Source organism: Punica granatum, chromosome 5 (assembly GCF_007655135.1).
Source record: "Punica granatum isolate Tunisia-2019 chromosome 5, ASM765513v2, whole genome shotgun sequence".
NCBI classification, from domain to species: domain Eukaryota; kingdom Viridiplantae; phylum Streptophyta; class Magnoliopsida; order Myrtales; family Lythraceae; genus Punica; species Punica granatum.
This window is the reverse complement of record NC_045131.1, coordinates 13,610,955-13,620,468: the sequence shown is the minus strand read 5'-3', so window position 1 is coordinate 13,620,468 and position 9,514 is coordinate 13,610,955. Positions and strand designations below refer to the sequence as shown.

General features: G+C 38.5%; 1 protein-coding gene across 2 annotated transcripts; it reads left to right on the top strand.

Annotated features, from left to right (window-relative positions):
* Positions 1-931: 931 nt before the first annotated feature.
* LOC116209226 lies at positions 932-4,771 on the top strand. Of its 2 annotated transcripts, none has more exons than XM_031542811.1 (6): positions 932-1,170; positions 2,054-2,156; positions 3,003-3,050; positions 3,613-3,721; positions 3,922-4,228; positions 4,347-4,771. In XM_031542811.1, exons 1-6 carry the CDS (start codon positions 1,123-1,125, stop codon positions 4,536-4,538), a joined length of 807 nt encoding a protein of 268 aa, XP_031398671.1. In that variant the 5' UTR covers positions 932-1,122; the 3' UTR covers positions 4,539-4,771. The 2 variants fall into 2 exon arrangements, with proteins under 2 accessions (XP_031398671.1, XP_031398670.1); XM_031542810.1 differs by having other exon boundaries at positions 934-1,170; positions 2,994-3,050.
* The last annotated feature ends 4,743 nt before the right edge of the window (positions 4,772-9,514 follow it).

Below are 9,514 nucleotides of genomic sequence, written 5' to 3'. Positions count from 1 at the left end.
TCTTCTCTTTTGAGAGAAGAGGAGAGGAGATCGGGACTGCGGTGGCTCGATTCCGGCCAACACAGCCCCCATCGACTCACTATGTGAAGAGAGAGAGACAATTATGGGGTGGTAGGAGCCTGACGCCGACTACCATCACTCCGGGCGAGGTTGCCAAGGACCCTTGGGACCACCAGTGACTTGCCGAGGCGGTGGTGGCCAGCAACGGGCCCCATGGCCCCCTCTTCTGTAGATGTTCTTCGAACAGCTTGTTGCTTTTTTTTGTTATTAAGTAATTTTCAATTATTTTTCTTCTTTCTATTTCTGAGAAGATGTTGAGAATATTTATTTTTCAGGCGAATCGGTCTTTTCTCCTTGGTATAGCAATCCCAAATTTTAATATACAATAAACACTTGATTGAGATATTTTTCTTAAGATTTCAATTTTATTCCATCCTCTCTTTATTTCCTATCCTAACTGGTCGACCACACGTGCCGAAAGCATTTTTGCTTCAGCACTGTTTTTTGTCCATGCCAACGCACTTCTCTCAGATGAAATTTCCATCAAATCTATGCATTTATATACAATAACCAAAATCAGAAATAGATGTAGTAATATGCTTCGTAACATGAAAAAAAGTCTTTTGTCGCGTGACCTTTTATATGATTATCAATAGAATTGAGACATATGTTCACAATGCTATGTTGTCGCCTCAATTTTGGAAACCGAAAGGATTAGCACTCATGGAATACGATAAGACTAACTCATAATAATATTAATTCACTACCTGCAATTTCTTCCGGGAGAAATGAGTAATATGGCGATGTTGAGTATAATTGGCCTGATCGACTGCAAATCTCCATTCTTCTCCTCTCTTGTAATTCCCAACGTTTTGAAAATTGCAAAACGACCCAAATGTTTTAATATTTTTCAAAAGATGCCCCACCCCCTCCCTCCTGTCCTGAGTCTCCGCCACTCTCATCGTCTCCCTCTCTCTTCTCCACTCTCTCTCTCTTCCCTCTTCTGGAGAAGGCTCCATTTTGCTGAGAGTCTCTTTCGATCTTTGAAATTTGATCAGAGCTTTTCAGGGAGCATTTGAAAAGCCCGTAAGGGAAGTAACTTCGATCGAGGAGCAAGTAGCAATGGGTGATGCTCTTGTTGATCTTGAGCAAGTTCTCGTCTCCAAGCAGGTAATTCTCAGCGAACTCGACCCCCGACACTGTGAGGATGTTTATGGAAATTGCCCAGTTGGGGTTATTGCAATTTCGCTTGGTGATAGCTTCTGAATTTCAAAACTAGAGCTTCTTCCCATCGGACTGCATTCGGGCTTTTAGTATCTTGGCCTGTATACACTCAACAGTTTCGTGGTTATGAGCGAATAATTCTGATTGCTCTTAGCATATCTTGTCGGTTTCATCTCCTGATTCCATTTTCTTGGTGCATTTTACGATTCTGAGTGATTAATTTGCAGAAAGTTGGAGCTTTATATGGTGACATGAAGTGGCCTTTGTTTGCTCTCTCTCTTTCTCCATCTCTCTTTTTTTTTTTTCCCTTTTCGTTTTGATGATAAGCTATGTGCTGCGTTAGCTGCATAGATGAGGTCATGTGTGCTTAAGATAGCAGATTACTATGAAGGGGAATGTGTATTTTTCAGATGATACCCAACACTTGATTGTTCTGTCCGATTTTATATCGATTTTCAATTTGCGGGATAGTTGTAAGCAGCTTATTCACCAAGTCGCACTCAGAAGAGGGTCTAACTAGACCAATCATGTCAAAAGTTGGCAGCTTTCAGTGTTCTACATTGAGAATAGCAATGAGCCAAAATTGCTCGGATGCATTGCCTTAGCTCTTCGGGTTAGCAGGGGAGCTAGAGCTTAACAAAGTCTTTGCAATAGCCCGAGTTCCATGTCAAATTGAGCAGTGGAGAGATGGAGTTCCTTATTACACTGTCAATATCAGTATTGCCCGCTAGGAAACTGGTTTCACGGCTTGTACAAGTAAAGATGGGTGCACTGTACATGTTGTAAATGGAACTTCCTGATGATACTTATTTGACTGATTATATTGCAGGATCTGACAAGGGCAGAAGCAAATATTATGTTGGCATGTAAGGCAAGAGCGATCAAGGACTTTACTGTTGGTGCTTGTGTTGGTTCTGGTGTTGTATGGGCAGGTTTGTTTTCCTCTCCTGGCTTCGGGGAGACTGTGTTTCATGTCCTTGCAATGACTTAAGTATTCTCCACAAATTTAAGCTTAATCTACATTCAGATTATTAGGAAATGCTTGTGCTTTCGTATTCTTGTTAGCAACTGAAAAAGTCCTTAGTAGTGAGATTTCATTAGATACACTGGCTCTAAGCGTAGACTATCCTTTCTCTTTGCTTGGTAACTCAATTTCCAAAGAACTGTTCTTGTACACTATGTGAAGAGATTATCTCATCTTAGGTTTCAAGGAACAAAATTTTAAAGGATATTAACATTGATTTTGTGATATAAACATAGCATTTGGGATTCTAGCTGAGACGTGGCTAGCATTTCTCTCCCCCTTGCATGTAAAATTTGCCGCATCCTCCCAGAAGCTGGAAAATTTTTTTAGTTCAGGTTTCATAGAGTTCGTTTCTTCCATCTTTACAATGTTTTCAATGAAAAGAATCTTTAGAAGAAATATCTTTGAGCCTGTCTTTTTAAAAATTGTCTCGGGTCATGGAAATACATTGTTAGTCAGTTTTCAATTTTTTTCTATTGTATCAAAAGTTTGAATGCTGCACCAGACGATGATTTTCCATCAATAGCTTCCATTGAACAGATGGACTGAAAATATCAATGTTAGCTTATGTATCCTTGGGGCTTAAAGGAGTATCTTGCAACATATATATTTTCGTTCTGTTTCAAATAATAATCTATGCTTAATTTTGCACACAATCACTTGCTTGCAGAAACCATCTATTCTTCTAACTGAATACATTTAGCCGTCTAATCTCTTGTGCTTGTTCTTTGCTAATCTGTTGAAGCTTCTGTAGCTACAAGGAGGTTTCTAACCAGGTGGCAAAGGATCAATCTTACTGGAGGTGAGAAGATATTTCCCTTTTCCTCCTCCCTATGTCCTGTGTATGTAAGCCTTTTAGCCCGTCTAAAAAAACTTAAAGGAAGAGAGAGTGGGGAGGACTCTCTATGTTTGGATGGAGAGGATTTAGCGAGAGACATGTTATTCCTTAAACTTCATCCAAATGGGGAAATTTTTTTTCTCAACCTGAAAACATCTTTTTTATCTTCGACTCCAGCAAACATATTCTTAATTTGGAGAAGGGATATGGAAGGATATCCCCTCTCCAATTCCCTTCAAATCCCTCCATCTAAAGGGCACCAATATTATCTTATTTATAAAATTACAATAACCAGTGAATAGAGAAATGATTTTTTTTTTGGATGGTGTTTATAGCTCTCATTAGAAGTCTCTTGAGCTTCTCCCCCTTTCCCTTCCTCTCATTTGTATATAATATCTTACAAAATTGTCCTTAGCTCTTGACCTCTTGATCTTAAGGAGTATCAGTGGACAAAATGAGCCAACTATGCAACTTCTGATTATAAACTATATTGATTATTATGATGTCCATTCCTTTGCTTTTATAGGAGCTGCTGTTTTCTTGGGTTTGTGGAAATTCGGCAAGTCTCTGGACTCATCTGTTGACAATATTCTGGCCCTCGAGGGTAGTCGGATGCAGAGGGAATTAGCAAGCATGTATGTTGTCATCTTTACTTCGCTACTGTGTTATTCTCGAATTCTTTTCATATATGGTGCACGTTTGGCATCTTTTAATCTCTGTATTAAAAGATTATTAGGTCAAAGATACTTGTGACAGAATCTCTCTTTAACTTGTACATGTTTACAGTCTTACATAATACAGATTTCAGATTTTTGACAGTTTCTTAAAACCTCAGAATAGTGAAGAAATACCAGGACAATCCCAGGAAGATGCACCTGATTTCAAAGCATTTCTACTCGGAGGAGGTTTTTGATGATTCAACTCCCGATAAGCCGAAGTTACGGTGGCGATATCGTAATTTCTTCAGTGATAATGTCGCACATGGTCAAAGCACCTCTGAGACTGACACCAAGAACGTGAGTGATCAACCGTATCACAGTAGGTCCCACTGGAATCCTCAGAACAAGCCCCAGATCAACTCCAGTAATTCTCCTAATAGTCATGGCACTGAGGAAACAAAACTTGAAGTCAGGCGGTCTCCTGTAAGCAGTTTTAATGTTCTCTTACAACGATCCACAAATATCATTCAAGACAAAGTTTGCAGTGAATTATCTCTTTTACTCGTGCCATTCAAGTTTATGGTCCCTCCATTTGTTGTAGATAAATGCTGGAGTTGATATGATGGGAGACCCGCTTGTCTATGTTTTTGGTGAGTCGACCACGAAAGAGGAGATTCATCTCCCGACAACCTCTGCTGCATCCTCTAAAGCTCAAGCGAGCAGAAGCCGTAGAAGGTCTCATAGAAGGAGACGGCGTCACCAGGAAGATCCCTTGGACTCTTCACATGCCTGATCTTGCTGTGTTCTCTTTCTCTTTTCCTTGTTTTGGCCAATTTACTGAAGCTGCCGCCTCTGGAATTATAATAATATCGGCTTGAGATGGCGGTAGGAGCACTGTAATTTAGAACACCGGATCATGAAGACTGTGATGTAAAGTTCCCAGTTCTAGAATAGAACTTGGTTTTAAAGAATTAGCAGTTGTTTTATCATAATGGTAGTATCCCGTCTTTGGAAATTTTCCCATGATGTCAACCTTGGAACTTGCTGTTGTTGCCCCAAAGTCGGGGTGCAGATCTCATGTCGACCTTTTCTGGGTAAATCATATAATTTCAGGTATTTACATATTATGACTACTGATCTGATGGGTGTGTCCTGGGAAGTCCGGGCTCCAGGGTGAGGCGAGTTTTACCAGCCAGGATGATGAGATGGTGAATGCACCGTAGATGTGGTTTAAAGGTGGTCAATGTATTTGGTGAGTTCTCTGTCACTTATCCTTGATTTGTTCCCTTAATTCAAAATGTCGGTCTTGGCCCAGGACCGTGGATTTGTAGTAGCTCTGGCTTTTGTCCTCTTTGGTAAACGTGATGCCATACATTCTTATACAAGAGTGTTCTAAGAATTTGATTGGCATGTTCCGTGCAAGGATGTTAGCTTTGCACTGACCTTCGATTTTGATTTTTGGCAATGTGCCATGGTGACATGATTGACCAGCTTGTTCTTTTCCAGGCACAGTGATCCGATGGGAGTTGTGGCCAAAATTTATGCAACCAGTACAGCGTTGCAGAGCAGGACAAAGTTAAAAGGGACGCGAAGACGGAATGTCGTGGATCTCACGTCAACAACTGCCAAAGGGTCTGCGGAAGTATCCAGGCAGTTTCTTCTCTTGTTTTTATCTCGGCAGTGCCATGGGCACAGCTCCGATAAGGTTAATGCCTGAAGAAACACGTAAAATGCCGCAACCATTTAAAATTCTCATCTTGTAGCCTCTGAAAATGAAGGTATGTGTTACCATTGGGAAACGTTTTCCGGGCCTTGTTTATTGGATTCATCGAAGTAGAGAACCTAGCGGAGAATTGATCATCCGTATGATTCTCGGGTATTTCCAGGAAGCGGAATTTGAAGAAAAAGAGAAGAATGAGAATTTGGAAGTAACTTATGGCCTCTCTTTGCCATCCAACTTCAGCAAGATGGAAAACGTTGGCAGAAGTTTAGAATTTTAGGATTAATAACCAAAAAAAAAAATTTAACTTTTTACATTTTGACAATTCTAGCGTGAATTTTTTCCTTAATCTAAAAATGTATAAATTTTCGATTTGATAACAATTCTAGCATGGCGTTAAATTTTCCGTTAATTTGGACGGAATCGAGACCGCAGAAGACGGTGATGACCCCAATTGGGGAGAGGGCGTCGCGTGACCCCAATCAGGATGGTGGTGGCCGGAATCGAAGCCCCCACCCTCCGGAATCGAGAGAACTCTCAAATTGAGGATTCTTCCGATTCTGGTGGGTGGAGTCACGACCCTGGCCATCACCCCTGATTGGGATCGCCAGCCCCCTCCCCCGATTGGGGAATGGAATTTTACAATATGATTTAAGTGATATCTTATTCCTGTTCTATATTTTATTTAGAAGTACCAAACAGTTATATCTCACAGTCAAAGTTTGTCGGTGCGTGTGGGATGAGGGGGTATTACATGTTTTGATCAGGAGTAGTTGGATCGATTGAAAAACCGAGCATCTCGAATTAGCATGATGAGGCTTCTGCTGTGGCATAAACCTCTGCAATGTCCGGTCACTACTCGAGTTTTCGGCTTCGATCGTTTTAGATCCAGGCTCCAAGGCATATCTGATAAACTTATATATATAATAATATACAATATGTCATGGAAAAAGCAAATCACCCAAAAAAAATAAAAATAAAAAAATAATGGAAAAGGCAATATTCATTGCGCGTATTGACTGTAGTCTTTCTTTCTGATTTTACGTCAACCGCAAGAAAAGAAATTCAATTGCACGCAGCCTTCACTCTTGCGCGTTCTTCATGCATGAAACTGACAGGAAGATCGTATGTTAGTTAATGGTTGTATGTTGCGGTTGACATTTTTGGGATGGCATGGAGTTACGATCATACTAGTCGATTATTTAAGTTGCACCACGTCTCAACACAATCGCATAACATAGGTATTAGAAAAAAGGACTTTTTTTCTGAATGTCGTGTGTTCAATTAATGTATGGGTAATAATAAGTCATGTTTTCGGCGGGAAAGGGATATGTTTAGTACCGAAGCAAATAGAAACAATCCGATTCGAATGACCAGCTCGAGCCATGTCAGAATTATCCATGCACCAGATCTCAACAGTTCAATAATCACGATGCATATATGCACTAAAGGTCGTATTTCAAAGATGTGTTTGGACAGATTGCACAAATTTAATGGAATAAATAAATATGCCGTATAACATGTTTTTTTTTTTTTGATTTTTTTACTGATTCAGCACATTTTGCTTCTATTAAACTAAATAGCATAAAAGTTTCGAATTTTCTCACCATATGGCATAACTCTTAACTTTTCCGTAGAAAATGTGCTGGAGGTGGCTATTTGCAGATGTCGTGTATATGGAGAGTAGACCTGATAACACGTCTTCTTACCCGTTGTGCATGTTCTAGCATAATTTTTGAAAAATTGGCATCACCTAGCATGATTTTATCTTCCACATGAATCGGGTGTGAAAATAATAACTCCTCGTTGGCTTTTCCATCATTTTTATGGACAGTTGATGTTGTGCTATATAATAAAATTTTTGAAATTTTTGTGTTATCTCATGAAATTGAAGCAAAATGTGCCCTGTGGTAAAAAAAGAAAAAGTAGAAAAACTGTAAAATTTACCAAATATAATGTGAAACTCAGATTGGCTCATGCCATCTTTTTGGGTAATTTTTAAGAAATGTTTGTTAAAAAGCAACTCAGTGTATAAGATAAGAATAATAGAGATGTCTGCAATGCAAACCTCAAGAATTATAATAATAAACAGCATTTTATATTATATTAGAAGAAGATGCGAAACCTATGGTCAATTTCAATTCAACCTTATATTCACCAAAAATATTAAATTCAATGCATAAAGCAAAGAGAAAATAAAAAAAGAAAAAAAAATGCAAGCAATGTATCTTGATTCATGTAAGTTGACGCTTATTTTTTTTAAGTTCAATTTTAATTTTGAGATTCATAAATAAAAACATGCTGAGAGAGTTTTATCTCTCAACGGATTGATCAGACACAATTCCAAATTAGTAGAATTCCATTGTGGGTTCCGATAACAAGTGGTGCACACTTAAAAAAAAAGCAATAATCAAATTATTATATTAATTAATTAAATATGAGAAATGGATGTTGCAAGGCCAATTGTCATCCTCAACATAAAGAAATTATGGATTCAACCCTCACCCGTGAAAATTCGCGTGCTCCTTCTTTATCTCAAGTAGTATCACTCATGAGTCTCCCCTATAACTGAGAACAAAGAGCGTACGGTTGCCGCGAAAAACCGAAGAACATATAAAAATATGATGGGAGGGGCTTTCTTAGCAATTTCTCGGATCGGGAGGGGCAGAAAGAAAACCATCCCACCTCTCCTTTTTGATTCCCTTATCAGTGTCTCTCTTCGCTTCATCCAAAAAGCAAGATTTAAAGAAACGTCACAAGCTTTCCTTCCCTCAAATCCTTCCTTTTGGAATGCATAGAAATCAGACAATCAAATCTTCACTCCCAACAATCTCAGACGCACGACCGACAATCTCAATCCCCACAATCCCATCTTCCCAGGATATAAAGCTTCCTAGGGTTTGATTCAATCCTGAATTTGTTGTTTCTTCCTTCAAGTTTTGAGTGTTTTGATTGATTGAATGATTGTGCCTTTCCCCCGCAATAATCAAGTTAAGATTTTGATTCCTACCCACAAGAATTCTTCGTATTTAAGTGCACCCTCACACAATCGATAACTGGTATTGAGGATTTTTCTGATCGTGTGTTCAAAATGATGGTAAGTCACCAAGAAGAGGAACATAGAAACAATCGATTGAGCCAGCTCGGCCTGTCGAATTACCACACAGATCTCAACAGTCAATATCACGATGCTATATGCACTAAAGGTCGTTTTCAAAGATTGTTGGGATTGCACAAATTTAATGGAATAAATAAATATGCGTATAACATTTTTTTTTTTTTGATTTTTTACTGATAGCACATTTTGCTTCTATTAGATAGATAGAGTATTTCGTTAACTCACTAGCAACGTTAGGATGTTCCTTTATGAAAATGTATGGGGGCTTCCTGCAGGTTGTGGTGAGGCCAAATGAATCCCTGGAGCTGCTGAAATTGGAGCTTGATATGGCTTCCACATGCCTCAGTTTTAACTCGGCCGAGCTCGCATGCATTGTGTTATGGAGTTAATTGTGACTCATGAAAGAAGAAGAAGTGCTGTGGTGAAGGTGAAAAGAAAATAGACTGTAAAATTTACAAATAAATAACTCTTGTTTTTTTTGGTAATTTTTAAGAAATTTTGTTGCAACTCATTTGGAATAATAGAGATTTAGCATGCAAACTCAGGTTTCTAATACTAGCATTTTATTTAATTCAGATATGATGATAAGAGACGCTGTGTCTTTCAATTCAACCTTATTTACATTTAAATTCTGCATAAAGCAAAGAGATGATGCAAGCAATGTATCTTGATTCATGTAAGTTGACGCTATTTTTTTTAAGTTCAATTTTAATCTCATTCATAAATAAAAACATTGAGAGAGTTTTACAATCTCTCAACGGATTGATCAACACAATTCCAAATAGTAGATTCCATTGTGGGTTCCGATAACAAGTGGTGCACACTTAAAAAAAAAGCAATAATCAAATTATTATATTAATTAATTAAATATGAGAAATGGATGTTGCAAGGCCAATTGTCATCCTCAACATAAAGAAATTATGGATTCAAC